Genomic DNA, 26375 nt, shown 5'->3' on the forward strand with positions numbered 1-26375 from the left:
AAGATTTGTGCATTTCACTACATATAAGTTATACCTCAATAAAGAACAGTGTTGTTGTTTTTTTTAACTTGTATTCATTATTTCCTGTTTCAACTCTCTCCTTTTGTTTATACCTTTCCTTAAAACTAGCTCTCCCTCTGGCTTTCTTGTTTTTTTGTTAACTGAAAGCCCATTAAACTTTTTGCACTCAGTCCTTAAATCCTGTCAGCTCTTCCTTTAAAATACCTCCCATCCATACTATTTCTAAATCATGTCTGTATCTGTATTAGAGTTTTAGCCTTGACCACAGCCTGAATTATTGCCAAGGACCTAATTGATTTCCCTGCTTTCCATACTCCAAACTATTCTACAATATGCCAGCAAAGCTATCATCTAAAGCACCATTTGGATTGTGTTGCTTCCTCTCCTCAAAAGCCTTGAGGGTGCTCCCATTTCTGGCATATTAGACGCAGGTCAGTCTCTAGCATTGTATTTAAGACTCTCATGACCTGGCCCCAGCCAGCCATACACAACCGCTGGAAAATTGGCATACTTAATAGTTCCAAACCCATTTTGCTCTCTGTGGCTTATACGCCTTTGTTCATGCTCTTCTCTCCGTAAATGCTTTCTTCCTCATACCAGCCCCTTCTCAAAACATTTTAACCTGGGGGTTTATGATGTACTTCGTGAAACTCATGAACTCCCTGATTATACCCAAAGTTTCTGTATTTGTGCATTTTTTTGGAGAAAGGGCTTGTCATGTCATTGGATTCTCAAAAGGGGTCCAAAACCCACCCCCACCTCCACCCCACTCCCGCCCAAAGTTAAATTGATTTACTGGCCTTTTGAAGGAATGTTAACTCACTTTATGTTTAAATAAAGTTTTTGTCTCATTAACACTTAGTCTTCAATATGCTGGATAATAAAACTTTTTTAATAGGTAAGTAATATAACTTTTTTAATAGATAAGTTATATTTAAAAGCTCAAAGTTTCAGATTCAGGTAAAATGGCTTGTCTCATCTATTTTTAAGGTCTCTGGATTTAGCTCTTTGTGTGGAATTCATTTTGCTCAAAAGATAGTATGTATTTTTCACTTTGGTGTCTTTAGTCAGGGGGGGAATTTTTTTTACCTCCTACGTGACTATTCATACAGCTAGTAGACAATACCATCTCTGTATGCTTTGTTGTAGCAATCCCTTTTAAAAGATATTAGTCACATTTTTCAACACTTTTTTTTTTCCTTCCTGTTTTAGATTGCTATAGGCAATGGAAACTGATCTCAATTCCCAGGACAGAAAGGACCTGGACAAGTTCATTAAGTTTTTTGCCCTCAAGGTACTATATCCATTCTCTTGAGCCTAGAACTGTTAGAAATAACTTCCGTGCTTCTCCCTTTTTGGAAATATAGCATAACAGCTTGCAGCTTGCCCATTTTAAGGGATACTTCTGTCTGTTGTAAACCAAACTGTGAAATTTGGGGGCGGTACTGGGGGTGTAACTAAAAAGTAGCTTCCAATTTTCCACAGCTACTTGTTCAAAAAAAATTTTTTTTTTGCAAGCCTGTTTGCAGAAATGTCAAACTTATTATGCCAGGTTATTGGCACAGTATGTTCCCTTGGGGTGGGAACAAAGACTGCGGACTGGAATGGACAGCAGTTTGGGCATCTTTCCGTAAGCATCAACTACCTCCGAAATGTCTCACTTTCACTTATTGTTCCCTTCTGGGTAAATGAAGAATTAAAACTGAATTTTGAATGCTTTAGAAGGCATATTTTCCTAAATCTAAAAATCATTTCCACCTCTCTCACTCCTTCCTCTCAACCATTGCTATGTAAGAATAACCCATGCAGTAGATTCTGGTTGTAAAATTAGTTGGAAGACTTTTGCCATATGGGCCAAGTCATATGAATAATTGTGGAATCCTTGGTTTAAATCAACTATGATTACATAAGTGTATGGCAGTGAATATTTAAACCTATGGTTGGACTTGTTTTTCTATGAAAGTCAGAGCCACCATGTGCAACTTTCCTTCTGCCATGTGAGAATATTATAGATTCCAAGCCTCAAACTGTAATTTCTCTAATTGGTTGACACTGTGCCCTCAGGAATATTTACAGTATTACTTTTGTGCCGTGTTTTTTTCCTACCTGTTCTTGAAGGTTTTAAATCCTACCCTTTCCTGAAGTATAGTTATGATCATTGGCATCTTTTTAATCCTGCATTGGGAGGGTTTTAACCCTGATTAGGAGCCAAATCAATTTGTTATAACTTTTCATCTTTGATTTTTTGTTTGTTTGCTTTTTTTAGACTGTCCAAGTGATTGTCCAGGCTCGACTGGGTGAGAAGATTTGTACTCGTTCATCTTCTTCCCCAACGGGTTCAGACTGGGTAAAATTCCAATTCTTTGCTAAGGGATATACTATGGTGTTTGTCACAAGGAATCATGGTGTAGTAATAAATAATGCTATTTCTAGTATTACTAAATCATAACATTAAAATACCTAATTCCATTTGATCCATTCACTTGGAAAGTATGTTCTTCATCAATGTTAGTCTGATGTATTTGTTTTTTGGCTTTCCGCTGCGATAGGTGAAAAGCTTTTTCAACCTGAGTTTTGGGGCTTTGATGCAAGATATCTTATGGGGAAGGGAAAAGTAAATGAATGTCCTTAATCAGTCAAGAGCAATGCCTGCTTTACTCAGCATCCAGTCTTACTACTTTATGTTTCTATAATGTTCCTTGTGAGTGTTTAAACACAAAGTTCCTTTTGTGTTCTAGTTCAATTTAGCAATCAAAGACATCCCAGAGGTTACACATGAAGCAAAGAAGGCGCTGGCAGGGCAGCTGCCTGCCGTCGGGAGGTCTATGTGTGTGGAGATCTCACTCAAGACTTCTGAGGTAAGGTTATGGCCAGAACGGTGTCTTTTTTTTTTTTTTTTAACTTTTTATTTTATATTGGAGTATAGCTGATTAACAATGTTGTGATAGTTTCAGGTGCACAGCAAAGGGACTCAGTCATACATATACATGTAGCCATTCTCCCCCAAACTCCCCTCCCATCCAGGCTGCCACATAACGTTGAGCGGAGTTCCTTGTGCTATACAGTAGGTCCTTGTTGGTTGTCCATTTTAAATATAGCAGTGTGTACATGTTGATCCCAAACTCCCTAACTATCCCTTCCCCCCATCCTTCCACCCCGGTTACCGTAAGTTCATTCTCTAAGTCTGTTAGTCTGTTTCTGTTTTATAAATAAGTTCATTTGTATATTTCTTTTTAGATTCTGCATATAAGGGATATCACAGGATATTTCTCTTTCTCTTTCTGACTTACTTCACTCAGTATGATAGTCTCTAGGTCCATCCATGTTGCTGCAAATGGCATTATTTCATTCTTTTTAATTGCTGAGTAATATTCCATTGTATATATGTACCACATCTAATTTATCCATTCCTCTGTCATTGGACATTTAGGTTGCTTCCATGTCTTGGCTACTGTAAACAGTGCTGCAAAGAACATTCGGGTGCATGTATCCTTTCGGACCGTGTTTTTCTCTGGATATATGCCCAGGAGTGGGATTGCAGGGTCATATGGTGCTCTATTTTTAGTTTTTTAAGGAACATCCATACTGTTCTCCATAGTGGCTGTACCAATTTACATTCCCACCAACAGTGTTGGAGGGTTCCCTTCTCTCCACCAGGACGGTGTCTTAACTAGGCACTCAAAGCTCTTCACACTCTGCTTCCAACTCAGCCTTTTTTAAAAAAAAATATTTATTTATTTGGTTGTGTTGGGTCTTAGTTGTGGCATGCGGGATCATTTTTTAGTTGTGGCATGTGGGATCTAGTTCCCTGACGAGGGATCGAACCCGGGCCCGCTGCATTGGGAGTACAGTCTTAGCCACTGGACCATCAGGGAAGTCCCCCAAGAGCCTTATTCCTGCCCCTTCCCTCTCTGATCACCTCATCATTCTCTGAGGAGGTTGTGGTTTTTGTACTTATTTTTCCAACAACTTGGAATAGACTCTTCACCCTCATCTTCATATATATCATCTATATGTGATATGTTTCTACTCATCCTTCAAGACTTACATGCCCTAGAGCAGGGGTCCCCAACCCCTGGGCCGCACAGCAGGAGGTGAGCAGTGGGCGAGCGAGTGAAGCTTCATCTGCCGCTCCCCATCGCTGTCATTGACGTGTGAACCATCGCTCGCATACACTGCCTTGAACTCCCCCCATCACGCGCATTACCTCCTGAACCATCATCATCCACACCACCCTCCCCCCATGGAAAAATTGTCTTCCATGAAACCGGTCCCTGGTGTCGAAAAGGTTGGGGACCGCTGCTCTAGAGGATCTCCCTTTCTAAACCCTCTTTAGATTTCCTATGTGTTTTCTTTACATTTGTTTCCAGAGTATAACTTGCTGTATTGTGGGGTTTTTTTAATGTGTTTTGTTCACCTTATTCCATGCTAGGATTGAGGCAAATATTCTTTCTTTCATGTTTAATCGATATCCACTACAGGATTGTGAGGCTGCATGGTATAATAAAAGGCAAATGAGTTTGGAACTATACAGACCCAAATTCAGATCCTAGCTGAGCAACTTTGGCCGAATTACTTAACCCCACCTCCACTAACACCACCGAAGTAACACGACACTTCACAGTCTTGCAGAGCTATAATATTTCCTCATTTCATTCTTATTTGTAGATTACCTAACATAACATATGGTAGGTGATCATTACATGTTCCTGTTCAAACTGTCCTTTTTTTTTTTTTTTTTTTTGGCTGCGTTGGGTCTTAGTTGCAGCCCTTGGGATCTTCATTGTGGCATGTGGGATCTTCCGTTGCAGCCCGCAGGCTTCTCTCTAGTTGAGGCACACGGGCTTAGTTATTCCGCGGCATGTGGGATCTTAGTTCCCTGACCAGGGATCGAACCCGCATCCGCTGCATTAGAAGGCAGATTCTTAACCACTGGACCACCAGGGCAGTCCCTGCACTTTTATTCTTGAGGTCACCAGCTTTGCCACATCTCATTTGTGTAGTTCTTCAGTTCTTTTTGAGAGACGTCCCTGGTGGCGCAGTGGTTAAGAATCCGCCTGCCAGTGCAGGGGACACGGGTTCAAGCCCTGGTCTGGGAAGATCCCACATGCCGCGGAGCAACTAAGCCTGTGCACCACAACTACTGAGCCTGCACTCGAGCCCGCGAGCCACAACTACTGAAGCCCGTGCACCCTAGAGCCCATGTGCTGCAACCACTGAGCCCACGCGCCGCAACTACTGGGCCCGCATGCTGCAACTACTGAAGCCCGCGTGACTAGAGCTTGTGCTCTGCAACAAGAGAAGCCACCGCAATGGAAGCCTGCGCACTGCAATCAAGGGTAGTCCCCGCTCGCCACAACTAGAGAAAGTCCGCGCACAGCAACGAAGACCCAATGCAGCCAAAAATAAATAAAATTTTTTTAAAAAATTCTTTTTGAAATGAGGAGGATATAAATAAATAATCATCTCTCTGCGGGGCACAGTGCCTGGGATGGCACACAGTAGGCTCTCAATTTTGTTGAACGAATGATGTCAGTACTTATTCCATGGCAACCTTAAGCACCAAATAAAACAAAACTTTGTATTTTTCTTTATTGAATTACCAATTTATACTGTGGATTATTTTTCTTAGCGATCCATAGGGAGTCCAAAAGGAATCCCTGGAAGAACTCTTTCCTCTCTCTGCATCTGTGTAATCCTATTCTAAACTGTTGTGATTATCCTAGAGAAACCACACCAATTTATCTTGGATACTTCCTACTGTCCAGTCATCCCTTGATTTTTTTTGGTGGGGGTGGATTCAAAATTCATCATGTCATTTAGAGATGACACTGTGATGAAAAGGATATATATTAAGAATACATATTTAAATTTGATCTAGAACAAGTAAAAATTCTCTACTCCGCAAACTAACCTGAGTTTATTCCCAAACCTAAAAGAATGGCCCTCTTACAGCTGATTCATAAAAAGATTACTTGTATTTCAAAAGTATGTGACTATCCATCTCACTAAATGACACACAGGAGTGTTACAGGGTTAACGGATTCTGGCTTTGGTCTTTTCTTTTTCTTTCCCACCCACTAGACTAAGTCTGTTCAGAGTAACGCATAGAGAGACTGAACAGTTTGGCTAAAGACATCAAATAGCTAAAAAGACTTTTAAGTAAGGAGCTTGTTAAGATATTTAACTGTGAGTGTCACCTAAAAATATCCTCTATAGAAGTGGAGGGAAAGGCTCTCTCCATCATTTGAAGTGTTGGCCTTTCTGAAGAGCAATTTGGACATACATAGCAAAAGTCTTAGAAGCATGAATATTCTTTGATCCAACAATTCTAATTCTGGAAATTTACCTTAGGAAACTAATTCAGGATGCATACAGAATTTTAGTCTCAAGTCTGTTTATCACAGTGTTGTTTGTAGTAGTGAAAATTTAGAAACAAGCTGTATGTCCAAGTATGGGGGTACTGATTAGGTAAAATAATTGTCATATGGTGGAATACTATGCAGCCATTTAAAATAATGTAGAATTTTAAATTTTATTTATTTATTTAATTTTTGGCTGTGTTGGGTCTTCATTGCTGCGTGTGGGCTTTCTCTAGTTGCGGCAAGTGGGGGCTACTCTTCGTTGCGGTGTGCGGGCTTCTCACTGCGGTGGCTTCTCTTGTTGCGGAGCCTGGGCTCTAGGCGTGTGGGCTTCAGTAGTTGTGGCACGTGGGCTCAGTAGTTGTGGCTCGCAGACTCTAGAGCGCACGCGCAGTAGTTGTGGCTCATGGGCTTAGTTGCTCCGCGGCATGCGGGAGCTTCCTGGACCAGGGCTCGAATCCGTGTCCCCTGCATTGGCAGGCGGATTCTTAACCACTGCACCACCAGGGAAATCCCCTAGAGTTTTTAATTATAAGGAAAATTCCATGTTGTATTTATTGATAAAAAGTGGTAGGGGCTTAGACCTCGTGCAGCAACAAAGACCCAATGCAGCCAAAAAATAAATAAATGAATAAATAATTTTTTTAAAGTGATAAAAATAGTATATATAGTATGATCTCACTTTTATTTAGAAAAATCACTGATTGGATTATAAATTGATGTCTCTTCTTTTTGCTTATTTGTACTTTCTAATATTTTTATAGTGACTGTATAGTGCTTTATAATAAGGAAAAAGAAGATTAAAAAAACCCTGAAATATCTTTCAATTGTTCTATCTACAGGGAGATTCCATGGAGCTAGAAATCTGGTGTCTGGAAATGAATGAAAAGTAAGTGGTCTGTCTTAGGGTCCTTCGTTGTGGTAGCTGAGGATAAAGTGCACGACATCATGTGAAAAGCAGGGCTTTGTACCAGTCATGGAGAGGGTTCTGACCACTTAACAGAGCCAATAGGTCTTTGCTACAGTTTGCTTCATGCTTGGCTTCCAGCCCAGGCACAGAGATGACCTTCAGAGGGAGTGTCAGTCCAGATAGACTCAGACACCACAGGGAGAGGAGCAGAGAGAACGCTGAAAAAGGATTTGTTGTTTTCCCAGAGTACAGATAGTTCTCTGATTAAATCCCTTGAGCTCTTGTAACATGACTACTCTGTTTTGTCTGTTTTCTGTGTGGCAGACATCCAATAAGATTTCCCCTCACTACTCCTTTAGACATGCTGTGTTGGTCACGGATTGGAAATGCATGTTATTTTCCCCCTCCGTTTTCTTCTTTCAGGGCAGATTAGCTTACTTCCTGCCCAAAGCTTTACTTTTCAAGAAGAATATATAGGAAAATTGAGGAAATAGCAACACATCAGAAGAAAAATCTTATTAATAAGTATGAGTGGTATGGGCATTATTTTTCTCTCTTAAATAGAAAGCAACTGCCAGGTTATAGTTCAAAATTTTAGTACCAAACACTTCTCCAGATTTCCTGTTAGATGTATAGAGGTAAACTGCTCGTAAGACAGTACATTGAAATTGTTTGCACCTTTAGTAATACAATTGCAATATTGAATTACTGTTTTTAAGGGTTTTGCTTTATTTCTTAGAAAGGTAACTGCTTCAGAGCTAGAAAAAAAATATATTGGATACCTTTTGGTGCCCACCTGCCTTTGTCTAGTGCATGAGAAAGTGAAACTTTGGCTAACTTCAACAATCTGTTGATAAGCTGACAAAGAACTCTAACTACAACGTTAGTTCAGAACATGTTTTAATAATAAATTTAATCTTATACAGTTCCAGCACTTAATTTGTGACTCTCTCTGTTGACTGTAATACTCTGTAAAAGGTTATTTAGAGTACAAATCAGATTATATTCTATCAGAACTTGTGAATAATGCTAACAGATTTTTTTTTTAGATTTTTTAAACTGAAGTATAGTTGATATTCAATGTTGTATTAGTTTCTAGTGTACAGCAAAGTGATTCAATTATATATATATATATTCTAATGCTAACAAATTAATCTCAGTCGCTAGCTGGAACATAACTGACATCTCTATTCATTGCATTTCTGTTCTTTGCTTTTCGTTAGTGGAGTAGGAGAATGCTGATAGTGTCTTTGCTCCTCAGGTGTGATAAAGAAATCAAAGTTTCCTATGCCGTGTACAACAGACTGTCGTTGCTACTGAAGTCTCTCCTTGCTATAACTAGGGTGACACCAGCTTACAGACTCTCCAGGAAACAAGGGCATGAATATGTCATATTGTACAGGTAAGCAGCTCACCTTCATGATTCACTCATCGGCCTCATCATTTTGCACATTGTCTGACCAGCATTCAGGTATTCCATAATTAGTTTTTAGACAGATGTTTGGATAGTTGATGCTGTAGCTTTACTATGATTATCTAGTCTCCCTTCTGAACCTCAGCTTTTTGTAAAGCAACCAAGTTCGTTATTCTTTTGTTTGTACACAGTCGTGACTCCTGTAGAATGGATTTTGAAGTCCTACTGATATATATCTCATTGTTGGAAAAGGAAGTTAAGACTTTGAAAAACAGGCTATCCTGGGAAGACTCCACAATGTTCTATATTCCAGAGTTAGATTAAAACTTTTTGTGTAACAAACTGCTTATTCAGTGTGTTTTTAATTAGTTGTCTGTGGACATAAAGAACTGGTTAACAGTTCTTTGAGTATTTTCCTTGTAGTATTTCACATCAACATACATTTGAGTGCTTTTTTGAGGCAAGCATTGTGGTAGGCCCAAGGAAGAGCTATACAGAGGCCCAGCTGTACTGGTGTTTCTAATCTAATGGGGGAAATGGTTTGGTACATGCATAAGTCACAGTAAAAAGCAGGATTTGCATAGCAGTGTCAGGAAAAAAAGTGCTGTGAAAACACAGGAAGAAAAAGTTTGTTCTGGGTGGGAGAATCAAGACAGGCTTCATGGAGGAAGTAGCATTCCAGCTAGACCTTGAGGCAGAGAAAATTTCATCTGTTGGAAGTGAGGGAGCATGATCATTCCAGGTGGGGTGTACAGCAGATGGCAAGGCACAGAAATGGGGGCGGAAATGAGCTGTACTCAGATTGTCGAATGGACCAGAGTGGTGCTGAGGAGGATGTGTAGCAAAGTGTGAGAGCAGAGCATGAAAAGTCAAGGGTTCCTAAATCATCCAAGACTCTGTTTCATATTAGTGATGAGCCATGGGTTTTAGCCTTTGGCTTACATGTATAGAGCTGATCTTTATTTATTTTAATTAAGTAATTTATTTATTTATTTATTTTCGCCTGCCTTGGGTCTTCGTTGCTGCGCACGGGCTTTCTCTCGTTGCAGCGAGCAGGGGCTACCCTTCGTTGCGGTGCACAGGCTTCTCATTGTGGTGGCTTCTCTTGTTGCGGAGCACGGACTCTAGGCGCACAGGCTTCAGTAGTGGTGGCACGCAGGCTCAGTAGTTGTGGCTTGCGGGCTCTAGAGTGCAGGCTCAGTAGTTGTGGCATATGGGCTTAGTTGCTCTGTGGCATGTGGCATCTTCCCGGACCAGGGCTTGAACCCGTGTCCCCTGCATTGGCAGGTGGATTCTTAACCACAGCGCCACGAGGGAAGTCCCTAGAGCTGATCTTTAGAAGAATTAGTATAGCAGGATTGAAGGACCAAGGATTAGAGACTTAACTAGTTCTGTTGAAATAATCTAGCAACCCTACCTATATTTATTTTTCCAAGTCTTTAATACATTTTTGTTGTCTTCCCAGGTTTCAGGATGAGTATTCCATTTGAAAGTGACTAGACTTTTATTTAGATATAATAGATTCCTTTCTAACTCTTATTTCCCATTTACCTATGCTAAGTTTCCTTCACTTTGGTTCTTCTGTAAGTAGCCATGTTACACTACTAGTCATCAGCTTAGTTAACTAGGACTCCTAGTCCTTTTCATACCTGTGTTTCAAGTCTTCATTGTACCTCTGGAGTAATACAGTATTTATTGCTCACTGATTGCTTATCATTTAGGATTGCTTTTTGGATACAAATAGCTGTAGCTTAAACCATAGAGAAGTACGTTATGTCAGAGGTAGATTTAGCTCTTTTTTTCTATTTTTTTTCTTTTTGTACTATTGGTAACAGTTTAACAGTATAGCCTTAGACCGTTAAACAATAGTCTTGTCTTGGTTTTTTGTTTGTTTGTTTGTTTGTTTTGCTGTACTATCATTTTTTCCCCTGATCCTGTAGATCTGACAATTTCACTGTAAAACTACATTGTTATAAAAAATCATTCTGAATTTGTTGTTCATCAAGACTGCATTAAAGTTTTATTGTGTACTATCTGTGAAGAAAACTTTTGCTTAGCACCTGAGTGGCATAAAGAATATAGCCAAGAAAAAGTGGGGCATAATCAGATTATTTAAAGCACTGTACCAATATTCAGATGAGTAGTGAGCTGATTGTCAGCTTTTTGTCAGAGGGTACCTAGCAAAATCTCCTTTGGCAACAGTTTATTAACATCATTCATGTATTACTTTATGGCAGGAGTCAGCAAACTATGGTCAGCAGACCAGTTACTTGTTTTTATTTTTATTTTTTAATGTATTTTTTAAATTTATGTATTTATTTTTCTTTTTTGGCTGCATCGGGTCTTAGTTGCGGCACGTAGGCTTCTCTCTAGTTGTGGCATGCAGGTTTTCTCTCTCTAGTTGTGGTGCACAGGCTCCAGAGCGCGTGGGCTCTGTAGTTTGGGGCACGCAGGCTGTCTAGTTGAGGCACGTGAGCTTGGAAGTTGTGGCGCACGGCTTAGTTGCCCCGCGGCATGTGGGATATTAGTTCCCCAAGCAGGAATCGAACCCGCATCCCCTGCATTGGAAGGCAGATTCTTTACCACTGGACCACCAGGGAAGTCCCTTGTTTTTTTATTATTTATTTATTTTAATTTATTTATCTTTAGCTGTGTTGGGTCTTCGTTTCTGTGCAAGGGCTTTCTCTAGTTGCAGCAAGCGGGGGCCACTCTTCATCGCGGTGCGCGGGCCTCTCACTATCGCGGCCTCTCTTGTTGCGGAGCGCAGGCTCAGTAGTTGTGGCTCACGGGCCTAGTTGCTCCGCGGCATGTGGGATCCTCCCGGACCAGGGCTCGAACCCGCGTCCCCTGCATTGGCAGGCAGACTCTCAACCACTGCGCCACCAGGGAAGCCCCAATCACTTGTTTTTATAAATAAGATTATCTTACAACATAGCCACTCCATTCGTTTACCTATTATCAGTGGTTACTTTTGCAGTATAACAGCAAAGCTGAGTAGTTGCTACAGACTATGTGGCCCACAAGCATAAAATATTTACTAACTGATCCTTTTTTTTCCTCTTTTAATTAATTAATTAATTTATTTTTGGCTGCGTTGGGTCTTCGTTGCTGTGCGCCAGCTTTCTCTAGTTGTGGTGAGCAGGGGGCTATTCTTCGTTGTGGTGCGCGGGCTTAGTTGCCCCGCAGAATGTGGGATCTTCCCGACCAGGGCTCAAACCCGTGTCCCCTGCATTGGCAGGTGGATTCTTAACCACTGCGCCACTAGAGAAGTCCCTGTTCTCCTAATTTCTTAACCAGTCCTCTCCATCTACATGCCCATGCCTACAGCTTCATCAAGTGGTAGCAATATTGCACCATTAGGAGAGATGTTCATGCAGATAAGAAAAGAAGGGCTGGTTTTGTTTATTTTGTTTCTCGGTGTTTGGTATGTAGGCCCTTAGAATAAAGAATCAGGTAACATTTTTCTTCTTGCTTCCCTACAGAATATATTTTGGGGAAGTTCAGCTGAATGGCTTAGGAGAAGGTATGTATCAAGGTTGAAAAACATTTGTAGTGTTGTTAAGAGCTCTCCTGATTTCAGAGGTATGCTTGGATGCTGCCTGTAATAATACATAGCTTGTGTTTTTAGTATGAGTGATACAAGTAAGGAAGAGACAGGTAGGTGGTCCAAAGAGCCACCAGGGAATGACTGAATAATTTTCCCAAAAGTTCCAGTAACTCAGTATTCTTTCTTATTCTTTATACCAGCGGTCCCCAACCTTTTGGCACCAGGGACCGGTTTTTTGGAAGACAGTTTTTCCACGGAAGTGGGGGGTGATACTAGTGATGGGGAGCGGCAGATGAAGCTTCAGTCGCTTGCCCGCCACTCACCTCCTGCTCTGTGGCCCGGTCTCCCAGGGGTTGGGGACCCCTGCTTTATACAACTGTCTGTTTTCCTAATTTTCTACAATGAGCATGTTAAATGTCTCTGATGAGCATCAACAATTTTGAAAAATTGGAAATGAAACCAAGAAAACCAGGAAAGCTTTGTTGTAACACTCTGACTCTTTTCTATATTTAGTTCTGGGGTGGCAACTTGGGTGGGAGTGCATTTACTTCATAAATTGAGGTGTTTGTGTGAGAAACTCCTGTGCCCCTTTGGTGTCTTAGTAGCACATCTGGACAGGGTTGGTTAGGACTTGTTTAAGCTTTAAGACTAATAATCATTTTACCTCTTTGAAGGTAGTTTTATCTGGAAATAGAATGCTGTTTCCCCTAGCAATATTAGGTCAATATAGAATAAATTGAAAAAAATATATATATATACACACATACACGTATGTATGAAATTGAGGCTGCTGCACTCAGGGTGCTAAGTGGGTAATGCCAGAGATTGTACAACAGGCTAAGTGGTTCAGGGAGAGACAGACTGGGGGTACTGTAAGTATTCTCTGGAAAAACCTAATTATTTATCTCTTTTCCTAGGTTTCCAGACAGTTCGTGTTGGGACAGTGGGTACCCCTGTGGGCACCATCACTCTTTCTTGTGCTTACAGAATTAACTTGGCATTCATGTCCACCAGGTGAGGAAAGAGCCTTGGAATCCAATAGAACTCTTCTAAAATATTAAAGTTGTTTTCCTCCAAACCCTGTGGCTAAGCCTACAATTCAGCTCCTCCATTGCTGAACTGAGAGAACCCTTTTTCCAGATTGGAGAATCTGAGCGTCCCAGAGCCAATGTAGAATTGGTGGTTTATATTTAGGGATGTAGTAGTTAAGGCTCTGTGGTTCCTGCCAATAGATAAGAGGCGAGGGGCTCTCTGAGGACTTCACGGGGACTTGACAAGGCATTCTAACAAGTACGGCAATCTGCTTACTGCATTACAGGCACTTTGAGAGGACCCCACCTATCATGGGGATTATTATTGATCACTTTGTGGACCGTCCCTATCCCAGCTCCTCGCCCATGCATCCCTGCAATTACAGGTGAGGAATGTGAAAAACACTTTCCCAAACTGCAGCTAGGCAGAAGCATCCATCTTGCACAGGTCCATAGAGCACCTTTATCAGCACTCACTGATAGGTAGGGGGCACTGATGGAGATGCCATGTGGAGGGAAGTGGAGTGGCCAGCTTTCATTCTTGCTGCTGCCTATAAGGTATACCAAGACTTAGGGTGTACCAAGTGTCAGAAAATTCTTGGATATTTTGGATCTTGACAGTAGTGATTTGACTTTTGATTTGATTTTACTTCGAGACTGTGAGAGTGGCAGTAATTTGTAGAATGTCCTTTGCAAATTAAATGGTTTTCAGGTCACCATTGGCTGGCACAATGCAGTTTTATACATCAGAATCAAATATCTCCAGACCTAGATCCCAGATAACAGAATTTTCTAGAGATTGGAATAGATTTGTATCAGGAGAGATACTGCCTTTCTGTAAAGGACTCATGAAGTTGGATAGGTTTTGTCTTTGGAGTCTAGACTTTTGTTTCACTGCATTCTCTATTGCTGATAAATCTTGGTCATAACACTGGCCAGGCTTAAGAAAATCCGCTCAAATGATATGTCAGGTAAAATGTTTGGATTAAAAAAAAAGCCATTGTCAACCTTTAGATGCTGCTTTCTGGAAATGTTTGAAATTATCAAGGATTCAACATACCTCTCTTGCCATTAGGAACTCTGCCTGCAACAGTTCATGTCACAACTTGCATCCGTATCTAACCTCTCTTTGTATCCTTTCTGAAATTGACTGCCGTCAGTCAGTTCATGATTTCTTTTCCACTCACCATAGAACCGCTGGTGAGGACACTGGAGTAACATATCCTTCTGTGGAAGATTCTCAAGAAGTGTGTACCACCTCTTTTTCCACCTCCCCTCCATCCCAGGTAGGGGGAAACAGGATCTGGGGTGGCAGTAGTTATTTGGTACATATATGGGCCTTATAAAATGGTGTCAAAATTTGGATACAATCTCTTTTGGTGGTGATGGTGATTATTTCAAGGAGGTTATTTTGAGGGGTGAGGGAGAGCCTTCTTATCCAGCCGGTAATGTTGCAGTGTTTCTAGTCTGTAATCATTCTTAACCTGCAAGATTACATGTAACCTTTACCTTCCTGGGGACATCTTAAAATTCCCTAGAAAATCAGTCACAGAAAATCAGAAATGTGTTCTGGTACCAGAGAGGTACTCTAACCTACACTTGTTAATTTGGTAGCTACTTCTTCTTGGAAGTGGTAAATATGGTTCCTCATAATGGAAGGAGCACAAAAGGAGCCAATGATTATTTAGCATAAAATGCCAGTAAGACACCAGCTGTGCAGTTTTTCTTAATAGTTACACAAATATCTGCCTATCTGCATTCCCTCTCTGAACATTTTTAACCATTAACTTTTCCACTCGAGTCCCTCTTCAGTGTCAAATCCAGTTTCAATAAAACACAGTCTCCAAACAATGTGAGAACTTCTTCTCACAAAGAAGTGTTGTATGATGCATGTGGTACTGAGACTGCTTCAGATAAGGAATCATTTTTGCCAGCTGACTGAATTTCAGGGACACATTTCTTCCCTTCCACCCCAAGTCATTCATCTTCTACCCATTGCCTGCCCATCATCTCTATTATTTCCCTCCTCTTGGCTTTCATATTAGATGGTTCTAGACCTCAGTCAGTTCTGCTTTCCTTGAAACTAGTCCCAGATTATCCCTTTTCACCATCTGACTTGGGAGACCCAACAAATTAATTAGCTATCCATACATTTTTATTTTCTATGTTTTCTTAATTAAGAAAAAATTTTAATTTATTATATCCTGGGTTGTTAGGTACTAGATTAAAATTATAGTTCTAATTTGTTTTAAAAGCAGAAGTTAAGCACAAAAGCTAACTGGTGTGTGAAGCACTTTACAAAATCCATGGATCACTATTATTTCTATTGTCCCAGTTTAGAGTTAAAGAGATTCTTGTTGTAAAGTTACCTAGACAGGTTGGTTTGGGGGTGGGGGAATTGTTTTTTCCCTCCACCTGTTAATATATGTAGGCATGGATGTCGCCATTGCTCTGGGAGGGGGTAGCTTCTGGTACGCTTGCTGACATGGAACAATCCTGACCAAAAAAGGGGGGGAAAGCCCACTTTCTTACTAGTGCACATTAGTGAGTAGATTGTTTTTTAAGATCATCAAAATGTGAATATGTCATTTAATGTTCATTAAACAGTTTTGTTTTATAAGTGATAAATTCATAAGCAGTATATAAACTTGGGAGATATGAGGGATGGTGAGTCTGGGCCTTAACAAATCAGTTTGTCTTTTTCTCTGATACAGTGGAAATTCGACCTGACCCCAAAAGTAAAGGGAAGTTAAGTAGTTTCTGTACCTGATATTTGCAAAAAAGTTTGTTAACATGTGTAAGGAGAGTCTATATTTTTCATGGTATCAGTTGTGTCTTCTTACAGTTTAAAAGTAGATCACGTCAAGATCTCATCAATACTCATCTCATCACCCCATGGGTGAGCCTTGTCACTTCTCCCTGAGTACCTGTAATCAAGACTGGTACAGTTTGGTGCAGAAATACTCATTTAGAACCTTGATGGTAGAACAGAGAGAGAAAAATCATATGCCATCTGGTCTCCTTGTTCCTGTAAATATTGAAATAGTTTCTTCCTTGGTTTAACCTAGGGAATTGCATAATTGTTCAACAACTTCTATTTGAGCTTTTGCTAGAATCCAGTAAATACATGTTAATGGGCTGGGGTTTTTCCCCCCCCCCAACAAAATAAGGATCATTGTGTCATTTGGGCACAGAGTTGAGTCAAGAAATAGTTGTGACCCTGAACCTGCTACTGTGACTTAAGGTCCTACCTCCAATTCTAGGCGTTAATTAGCTAATTGGCAAGACTTAAAGATGGAACAGCAAGACCCAAAACAATCATCATGCCCATAATTAGCTTTGAAATCATGAGTTTTGAAAATGCCCCAGCTTTTACTCCATGAAGTTCTCCTACAGCGTCAGGGACTGTAAGAGCGTGCACACACATACCCTGATGCCTACACCTGCACACCCCCACTCATCTTCCCTGAGATGATGTAGGAAAGTTTGCAGCTGGGTATCTGAGCATTTTAAAGTTCCAGCCAACAAACGTCAACTGTTTAAACCTGAGCCTGCAGATCCTGAGTCCCCAGAAAAAGGCTTTCAGTCTAACATCTTAACATCAGTGTCCTCATTCCTGCTCAGCACACCTTGTGTCTGTTCTCAGGACCTTCCTATTGGAAGCTGTTCTCTAACTTCCACCCTGTTTTGACTAAAGACAGACTAATGCTTGGTTCAGGTTTCGCCAAGTCATAGCAGCTCAACTCAGCGTTGTTTTCCACCTGCTCCTCGGGGAGAGCACCAGGGATAAACATCTCTTCTTCACATCCTTCCAAGCGGTCCTTTTCCAAAGGCAGTCATGCAGCTCTCTCCTTGCTTCCCTCCTGACTTCATTGTACATTTCAGCCTCTATTGCAACTGCCCTTTCCAGAGTTTTTTCACTTCTTTCTCAAGTCCCTTTTCTTTTTTCTTCTCTTGTTTCTCCTGTCTCTGTGTGTATCTGTGCACAGTGTGTGTTTACTGTCACAAAGGCACATTTTCAGACCCCTACTCCTGTGGTGACGGACACTCTGAGGGTCCCCATGGCAGGACTGGCCTTTTCCCATCAAGTGAGTCCATACTGGGAAGAAGGGGGTATATATAATCAGGCGGTATCTTTTTATTTAAAAACTGTAAATAAGGTACAGGGTATAGCTATTTAAATACCCCAAGTTTTCTGTGGGTTATTTTGAGGCGTGGTAATTGATTTTTAACAGGATACAGCCATAGCACAGCAGCCCAAAATAGGATTTGTCATTTGCCCCTCCTCCTACCATTGATGTGAAAAATACATGGAGTTGTTTATATCTTTTTTTCCAAATAAACCATCCAAGAATGGTTTTCTTTCTTTTTCAATATAAATAGGAACCCTCCCAAACCCAGTGGTGATGGAGGGTGTGATTAGAGAAGACTGCTTCTGTTTCAAAGGGACCTCAAGGTCAAAGGAGAAAATAGAATGACCTGGGAAAAACTGATGACTTTGGCTCCCAGTTCTGCCCAGGCTTGTGCTCCACAGATCTGCCGGGGTGGAAACTGAAACAGTTAGCTGAGCCCCTGGGAAAAGGGGGCGCAGGGAACTCGTTTGAGGCTTTTGGAAGGCACAGAGCTGGGAATCTCAATCCCACTGCAAACAAGTCTGCTTTCTTATTTACAGAGTAATGGCCTGGTCTGTCTTTAACCCTTACATCAGGCCCCCTGCACAGTGAGGATGTGGGCTGGGATCCATTCCTTACCTCTCTGCCGATCTTGATCATTAGTCATACTCTAGGATTGCCTATTTTTTCCTCCTACTTTCCTCTGCCCTTCTTTGTTTTTCTCTTGCTTAGCTCTCAAGCTCTCGCCTTTCCTGTCAGCCTGCTGCCCTGGGCGTTGGATCAGCTGACCTGGCTTGTCCAGCAGTGTTTGCTGCCGGCTTAAACACCACACACCCTTACCAGGTATCTTTAAAGATGGGGAGGACACTAGGGGTTCCTACGCTGCCTCCCCTGCCCTGACACATTTGAAGGGCCTCTTGAGACACCAGTGTTCAAAGCTCTTCTGTAGCTTTGGAGGACTAAGATGATTCTGAGCAGGGGCCTTTTAGACTTCAGAAAGGAAAGAAGAGTTTCCCAAGTGTTTTCTCCCTGTCTTTCCCTCTGTAGTCATTTCCATGCATGTCTTCCATTAACTGAGCCCCAGACGGGATAAAGATTTCCCAGGTGTCCTGCCCACTTGGTGGCAGCATTGGTGATGGAAAAGCTGGAAAGCAGATACCATCATGCTAGGCCATGAGTTTTCCCTTCTACCTGACACGGCCATGATTCACTGTATTTTTCCATTTTTCCCCAAAGCTAATGGTTCCTGGGAAGGAAGGTGGGGTACCCCTTGCTCCCAACCAGCCTGCCCACGGTGCCCAGGCTGGTGACCAGGAGAGACTGGCAACCTACACCCCTTCCGATGGGGCCCACTGCGCTGCCACACCTTCCAGCAGGTGAGTTCACGTCTTGGCTCTGCTGCTCTTCAGACCAGCCAGGGACCTGTCCTCCCCGGCACATGTGCTTATTTGGTATCAGTAAAGAGTAGCTTTCAGCATTGGCTCAGGCTTGGCCTTTGAGGGAAAAATGTGGAATCCTTCAAATTCTCAATAAGAATCGTACATTGCAGCTGATACGTGAGGAAGCTCGCCCTGGGCACTGCTGCTAACAGCAAGCATCGGGCTTGGTGCTTCTCACCCTCATCCAGTGAAGGTGTTTTTCAGATGTTTCTCTCTTACCCCAGGATCGACTCCCTTGGCATCCTCAGTGTTTTCTGAGACCAGAACAGGGCGTCGTTAACCATAACCCTGACGTCGGGAGTCACAGTGTGTCTGTGGTGGTAGTTAGGATTGATTTTCTTTTTCTACTATGTTAGTGCCTCATGGAGATCCTTTAGAAACAACTATTTTCCCTCGCTAAAATTAAAAAAGAAAAAAAATCTTTGTCTTTTCTGATTGCAGAAGTGATACAGTCTGTAAAATACAAAATTTGAAGACATTGATTAGGTGGAAATAAAAGTCCTCATAATCCCACCCTGCAAAAATCACCACGGTTACCTCCTTTTAAAAGACGAGAGGATCTCAGAAGGGTTAAGCAGTTTGCCTAAGAGAGCACTTAGCTCACAGAATGGCCAGACACAAGCCGAGCTCCCTGGATTGCAAAGCCTGGGCTCGCTCTTTCCATTACACTCGGAGTTCTGTGGGAAGCTGGGCCTGTCTTGACCTGCCCTTCCCTCCCTTAGCTGGAAGGCCCCAGAGATAATGACGTTGATTGCCCCACCACATCTTAAATGAACTTTCAGATAATAGAAATTCCTGGGGTTTTTTTTTCCATTCCCACAGTGGAGATGGAGGAGGGGGAGATTGTTTGGGAAGATCTTTCTGTGCCATCCATCAGGAAAAAGTAATTACTTTCATTCCTGGCTCCCCAAACTTCCATCTTCTTATCCCTCCTCCTGTTAGAGAATCAAAGGAGGATCCTCTTGGTCATTTTACTCTTGTTTTCTGAGCCTTGATTCCTGGGGTATGACTGGGAGTAACTTAAGACAGAGGACCCTGTGTAGGGGGTTCTTAAATGCTGGTCCTCCCTGCTGTCTGGAGTCTAGAGGCCACTTGGACTGCATAGTTCTCCCCATCTTGAGCCCCTGCTTTGAGGCTTTCCCATCCTCTGCTGCTTGTAGGGCTATGACTACTAGTCTGGCAATGACAGTATGGGCCCCTGTTTGTGCTGCCTGGAGTCCCCCATCTTCCAGGACTCAGCCTCAGCCTAGAGGGAGGGAGTGGGAGCCGCCAAATTGAATGTGTCACTGAAACATCTTGCTGAGCAGAGGGATGACTGCGGGCAAAGAGAAGGGAGGAAACGTGGTACGGAGCTTCAGATGACAACACAAAACAAGGCAGGAAAAATCTAAAATCTTGAGGCTGGCTTTGTAATTAGATTAATATTAAAATTAGCTGCTTATGAGAGCCGTTTGCCTATATGTATGATTGCTAGATGCACGGTGATTGATGCTTAGCATTGGTATTACAGATTAAATTTTATGTAAGCTCTACACAATTGTAACACCAAGTTTCATTCACATATGCATAATTTTTAGCTTTTCCAGGAAATGCAGGTCCTCTGCTCTCAACTCAAAAGGGAGGGTGACAGTGGCAGCCGCCAGACCTCATATTGCCATTTCCCACATGTGTGAGCTGGTGGGGGGCAACTCCTGCCCTAGGCTGCAGCCTCACAAGATGGTGGATTTATGGGGAACCAAGTAGGCTTTGCTATGGTTTGAGAATGAGAACCAACATTACCTTTCTTCTCCAGTGAGGATACTGAAACTGTGTCAAACAGCAGTGAGGGACGGGCCTCCCCCCATGATGTCTTGGAGACCATCTTTGTCCGGAAAGTGGGGGCTTTTGTCAACAAACCCATCAACCAGGTGATTTTTCTGCCCCTGCAACTGTGAGAATGTGTGAGCCCTTAGAGTGAGGTCTTACCTGGGATCTGTGAAACCACTGAAATCGCATGCGAAATTGTGTGTGTGTGTGAATTTTTTGTGAAGAGGGTCAATAACCTGTGACATCCCTCCATAAAAGTTAACTATTGCTCTGTGATCACATAGGAGAGGAGACCACGCCATTAGGTACAGACACGTTACACTGAAGTGTCATTGCCTCAGCCTAACTTGAAATAGGAAGTTCCTCCTCAGCTCTGCCAGTGAAAAGCAGTTGTTACTGAATTGCTGTGGGTCCAGCTTCCAAAGCTGAATTCCCAGGGTCCTGGGGAGCCCTCACCCCTGTTGATGCTATGGGCATGCAGTGGGAGGCACGGGAGGTTGGAGAGGTCTCCAACAAGACAGGAACCTGAGGGATGGCATGGTCAGCTGAGGTGTGCAAACGTGCTGGACCCCCAGGCTTCTGGTGGGCTCTAAGGAAGCAGGCAAACTGGGGGAAGGGGGACACTAATACTTTCTCCCATGTCTCTTCAGGTGACCCTGACCAGTTTGGACATACCCTTTGCCATGTTTGCTCCCAAGAATTTGGAGCTGGAGGATGTGGATCCCATGGTGAGTCCACCATTGACTGAAGTTTGCAGTGAGATGGTGCCGTAGTCGTCGTCCTTCCTGGGCGAGTCACTCACTATTCCTCCACAGACCATTAGCCATGCTCCTTGGCTTTTGGTTTACAGCCAGTGCCCAGAACCAGCCCCTACCTCTGCCTTATTCTGAAACAGGTGAATCCTCCAGATTCCCCAGAGACTACATCTCCTCTTCAGGGCAGCCTGCACTCTGATGGCTCCAGCGGGGGCAGCAGTGGCAATACCCAGGACGACTTTGTCATGATCGACTTCGTAAGTTGCCGTCATCTTCCTTGACCTTTGCTGCTTCGGGGGCAATAAACCTGGAAGCATCCGTTGCACTTGAACAGGACTTCGGGAATCAGATGGGTCGGTGTAGGCAGAGGGAATGGGTGCTGGCTGTGCATCTTATGTGGGAAACCTGCCCTTACACCCTGCTTGGGGAGGCATTTGGAGGCCCATCAGCAGTAAGGCATTTTGTGCTATGTCTTTGATTGAAATTCAACTTGAAATGGGATTTTCCAGTGGTAACTGCATAGGTCCTATTCATGAATGCATAGCCCCCCGCCCTTTTTTTTAATGTTTTAATTTTTGGCTGCATCGGGTCTTAGTTGTGGCAGGCGGGATCTTTCGTTGCAGCACGCGAGCTTCTCTCTAGTTGTGGCGCGTGGGCTAGCTGCCCTGTGGCATGTGGGATCCTAGTTCCCCGACCGGAGATCAAACCCATGTCCCCTGCGTTGGAAGGCAGATTCTTAACCACTGGACCACCAGGGAAGTCCCTGGATAGCCCTTTTCCAAGGAGAGGAGTGTGAAGGAAGGGGACAAAAACCTAACCCGGGGAGAGGGATGTCATCACCAGGCTTAATTCAGCTGCCCAGAAGAGAAAGGTGTAACGATTTCTCTAAGATAAGCCTGGAGGAGCCTTTTCTTTGCTAATTACTGGAAGGAAAGAGGGTTGTTGATAGCTTACCCCCTCTGATTTTCCTCTGTGGTCCAAGGCAAGCTAAACTTGAGTCTGTCTTGTTTTTTAAGAAACCAGCTTTTTCTAAAGACGACATTCTTCCGATGGACTTGGGGACCTTCTATCGTGAATTTCAGAACCCCCCTCAGCTGAGCAGCCTCTCCATAGATATCGGGGCACAGTCCATGGCTGAGGACTTGGTATGGAAACCCCTTCCCCCACCCCACCTCATCCTCTGGCCTCCTTTCCTCCTTCGATGGTCATTCCTTCTCCACAGGCCTGGGAATTGCTTCCTGTTCCTCCTCCACGCCCACACCTCCCATCTTCCCTGTAACAGGACGGAGACTTTTAGACCATTACCTTCCTGGAATCACACTTGAGATTTGCATTGTGCCTGGCGGTCATTATCTCAAATTTGCTTGCGCTCATTTCCTCCTTTTCTCTGCACTCTTGTCACAGCATTTCTCACACACTCCTGTTGTTTGGTGCCTGATGTCTTCTACTTGCTGATGCCACTAAGCCAGGCTGCTCCAACAGCTCTTGCCATCAGCTGTTAAGCTTGCCAGGCAGATGACAATGGTACAGGGCAAAAGAAACAGAAGGTCCCCAGTATTGGTGTTCTTGCCCTTTCCTCGGAGAGCTCGTTCCCTGGTTCTCGTGTTCAGCCAGATGTCCTGATACTGACTTGTAATGACCACATCTCCGCTTAGGGTGTTTCCTATTTCCTGTCTCTGAAGGACAGAGGAGTGCCCTGCACAGCCGCAAACTCAGGGTGCCCCATGCCACAAGATGTCAGGGTCCCTCTGTCTGAGGTGGGAATATCACCTCCTGTGTCGAAATCAGAGGAATGGCTCTAGGAATAGGAATTTAGGTTTAGCTGCCCTTGATTTGCTTTAATCAGAAAAGCATGCTCAGTAATAATAATACAGCAATAATGTCATTATTATTAACATTTATTGAAGCTTTCTAGGTGCCAAGCATTTTTTAAGTGCTTTACATGAATCTTCAACGACCCTAAGAGGTAGGTTTTCTTATTATCCCAGTTTACAGATGAGAAAAACGACACTGGGAACAAATAACTTGCTGGTGGTTACACTGAGCTGGCAAAACAAGCTTTGACCCCTAAGAGTCTGGCTTCTGATTTTAGGCTTTTAACCATTGACTCCCTGGCCTCTCATTTGAAGTTTGCTTGAAAGGAACCGGAGTCCAAAGGCTCAACGTGAGGCTGCAGCCAGTGCTGGCTGGTTGCCCAAGCCTCCCAAACCTGCCCCGGCATCTGGCCTGTCTGGGCTGCTTTGTAAGCCCTGTGGCACCAAGTACCTCGTGCCTGTCAGGAAGTCTTCTGTGATGGCTGAACTCTTCAAATGCAAATTCATCAGTGGAGACAGACCACCTGATTAGGACCAAATTTTAATTAATGGTTGATACCTGAGGGCAGTTAAACTTAACTCCTCATGGTTCTGTTTTTTTGTTTTCATTGTTCTCTCTCCACCCCCTCTAACGAATCCCCTTCTCAGCTGATGTAAAGATGCAGATTCCTAGGCCTCACCGTAGACCTGCCGGGTCGGAATCTCTTGGGAGTATGGCTGGGACTGCATTGTTCATGTGCCCCCAGGGGATTCTGATGCCTGCGCAGCGCAGGCTGTGAAGAAATCATTTGTACACGTTCTGAATTTGTAGGGCTCTAAACCTACTGTGTTACTCTAATGTCAGTCTCATCGGTGCCAGATACTTCACGTTGAATTTCTCTGTGTCATCCCGTTGTTGGCATGGTCCTTTTCCATCTCATTATGTGTGTGGCTGGCTTGGATTCCCTAGGCTGTTCTGTCCACCTCCCCAGCCTCCACTAACCCCTGCTGGGCAAAGGCCCACTGGCCAGTGCCTGCTCAGTTGCTCGGCACTTTGCTCTCCAACCCAGCACTGCTGAGCCGGACTCTTTGCCGTGCTCCCTTCAGCCCAGGGTGACAGCCGGCTTCAAGGCCCTACCTGAATAAGCAGCTCTTCTCTCCCCTCCCGGTACAGGACTCACTACCAGAGAAGCTGGCTGTGCACGAGAAGAATGTCCGAGAATTTGATGCCTTTGTAGAAACCCTGCAGTAAAAGTTGGTGTCCTCGAGTACCAGCAGCATCCCCTTTTTGTGGTCCCAGGAGACAGAGAGCCTCCCACTCGTCAGCTGCTCCCATCCCTTGTCCTGCTTCAAGCCAGGTGGAGGGGAGGCTGGTTCCCCCACGGGGACCCGGAAGTCCCTGCTCTTGCACTCCTGGAGACTCACGGTAGCAATGAAGGCCAGTGATAGCATTTGAGAGGACTCACCCTCTGACCTCCCTCTGCAGGGCCCTCTGCTTATACCGCCCTCAGCAGCTGCTTCACAAAGGCTGTCATCCCGCTCCTCCTGCCGGCCCCCTGCCCCGGGTTTGCCCAGCAGCTGGCCCCTCGCCTGCCTGCCGTTGCCATCCACCATTCGACATTCCAGCTGGTAGCCCAGAGACTGGTGTGGAGGCAGAAAGAGGAAGGAGACAGTGCTAGGAGGAGGAAGGAAGGAAGCTCTCCTTCAGGGTCTTTCTCCTTTAGTTCTGGTATCTTCTTCCTCTCTCTCTCTCCCTCTCTCTGCCCCGTGCCTGTATTTTTGGCAGTATGGCAGGCTTCCTGCCCAAGGTGATGAGAACCCTAGAGTCAGCCATTCCCACCCTTGAAGGCTGTGCCAGCCCATCCGAGCAGCCCTGGTGGCTGCCTGTGCTCAGCTACATGGAAACAGAAGCCTCCCTCTATAGGATTCTGTCATTGGAGTCACAGCAAAGGTTCTTCTCTTTCCTCTCCCTTCCCCTGTCATTGCTCCTTGGTTATAGAACCCAGTAACTATTTATTACTTTCAGAGAAATCAGATATTTTTTAGAGAAAACATGTTTGAGGTTAGACGTTTTCACTTGGGGAAGGTTGGAGGGCCTCTTCCTGGGGCAGCGCCTCCTCCTGTAGCGGTTCCTCGGATTCAGGTTGCTGCCCTGAGGATTTCCCTTCCCATGTGTATAAGGTGGGATCCAAGAATAGGGCTGGCTGAGGGCAGCAGAACCTCCCAGAATTGCTGCATTTGAACTGACATCACGCTCTGCCTTGGACATGTACATATTCCTGGTGAGAACTTTGAATCTCCCAGCTTCTCCAGAGAGACTGACTCTGTTCTGGCAGCCCAGGAAGTCTTGGGTGCGAAATGTGATGACTCCCCAGGGTTGTGGCACATGTAGTGCCCGAGGGGCGCTGTGGCCCCGGGGAAGGCCAGACAAGCCCCTCCTCCTGGGGCATTGTTCCTGGTTCTCAGGGCTGGGTTATGGGCCTTTTCCTTCTTCCACCTAGGCCTAGCCATCACCTTTCTTTAACCCCAGGGTCTGTACACTGCCCTGAGGTTTATTAGTTGGATTGGTTCCTTGTTGAGAAACCAAAGCTGGGCATTCAGGTAGTGTTACTTGAGTTAAGTCAAGGGCCCAGCCTCACCCACTGACCATGTGTTCCTCCCCGCCTAACTGATAGGCCCAACCCCACTCCTCTGGCCCACCTGGGGTATTCATTGGCAGCAGCTGTTCTGCAGCAGAGCAGGTGGCCCTCAATTGCTTGTTAGCAAGTGCACGTGGCATTGTTTTCACCTACCAGGCTGATCTCTGAGGGCTGGGGTCAGCTCTGATGCTGCCTCAGTTGGGCTGAGCCCTGCCCCTGTGCACACATTCTCCTGCCTAAAAAAGTGTTTCCAGTAGTGGCGTCCAGCTGGCCGTCCTGTCACTGGGCCAGAGCACACCTGTGGCCTGCTAAACCAATCCAGGCTTACCCCCCAGGCCCCAGCACTGAGACGGGCGAAGGCCCCGGTAAGTTACTGATTGCCCCCCACTCCCCCACCTCATCCCAGTATCTCAGCTGCTGCCCTCTTCCAAGGCCAAGCATGGAAAGGCCTGTTAGCCATTTGCCTCTTTGACTCCTAATTGTTGGCCTCTGCAGGCAGCAGCCTTTCTTCAGGACCCCATCAGTGAGAGGCCAGGGAGGCTGAGC

The 26375-nt window shown here is 44.1% G+C and overlaps 1 protein-coding gene across 3 annotated transcripts in view; it reads left to right on the forward strand.

The window, feature by feature from the left end:
• ATG13 (autophagy related 13) overlaps nt 1-26375 on the forward strand; it is a 48603-nt gene extending 22228 nt beyond the window's left edge. For 2 of the 3 annotated variants that reach the window (XM_061201690.1, XM_061201689.1), the window contains 16 exons: nt 1234-1315; nt 2288-2368; nt 2760-2879; nt 7226-7272; nt 8555-8695; nt 12190-12230; nt 13172-13268; nt 13573-13671; nt 14478-14571; nt 18130-18240; nt 18634-18773; nt 20629-20743; nt 21293-21370; nt 21538-21654; nt 22414-22542; nt 24365-26375. In XM_061201690.1, coding sequence (XP_061057673.1) covers nt 1247-1315; nt 2288-2368; nt 2760-2879; nt 7226-7272; nt 8555-8695; nt 12190-12230; nt 13172-13268; nt 13573-13671; nt 14478-14571; nt 18130-18240; nt 18634-18773; nt 20629-20743; nt 21293-21370; nt 21538-21654; nt 22414-22542; nt 24365-24442 — 1557 coding nt within the window. In that variant the 5' untranslated portion in view covers nt 1234-1246 and the 3' untranslated portion in view covers nt 24443-26375. The remainder of the gene's footprint in view (nt 1-1233; nt 1316-2287; nt 2369-2759; nt 2880-7225; nt 7273-8554; nt 8696-12189; nt 12231-13171; nt 13269-13572; nt 13672-14477; nt 14572-18129; nt 18241-18633; nt 18774-20628; nt 20744-21292; nt 21371-21537; nt 21655-22413; nt 22543-24364) is intronic. The other variant, XM_061201691.1, reaches the window with a different exon arrangement.

Source organism: Eubalaena glacialis, chromosome 10 (assembly GCF_028564815.1).
Source record: "Eubalaena glacialis isolate mEubGla1 chromosome 10, mEubGla1.1.hap2.+ XY, whole genome shotgun sequence".
Lineage (NCBI taxonomy): Eukaryota > Metazoa > Chordata > Mammalia > Artiodactyla > Balaenidae > Eubalaena > Eubalaena glacialis.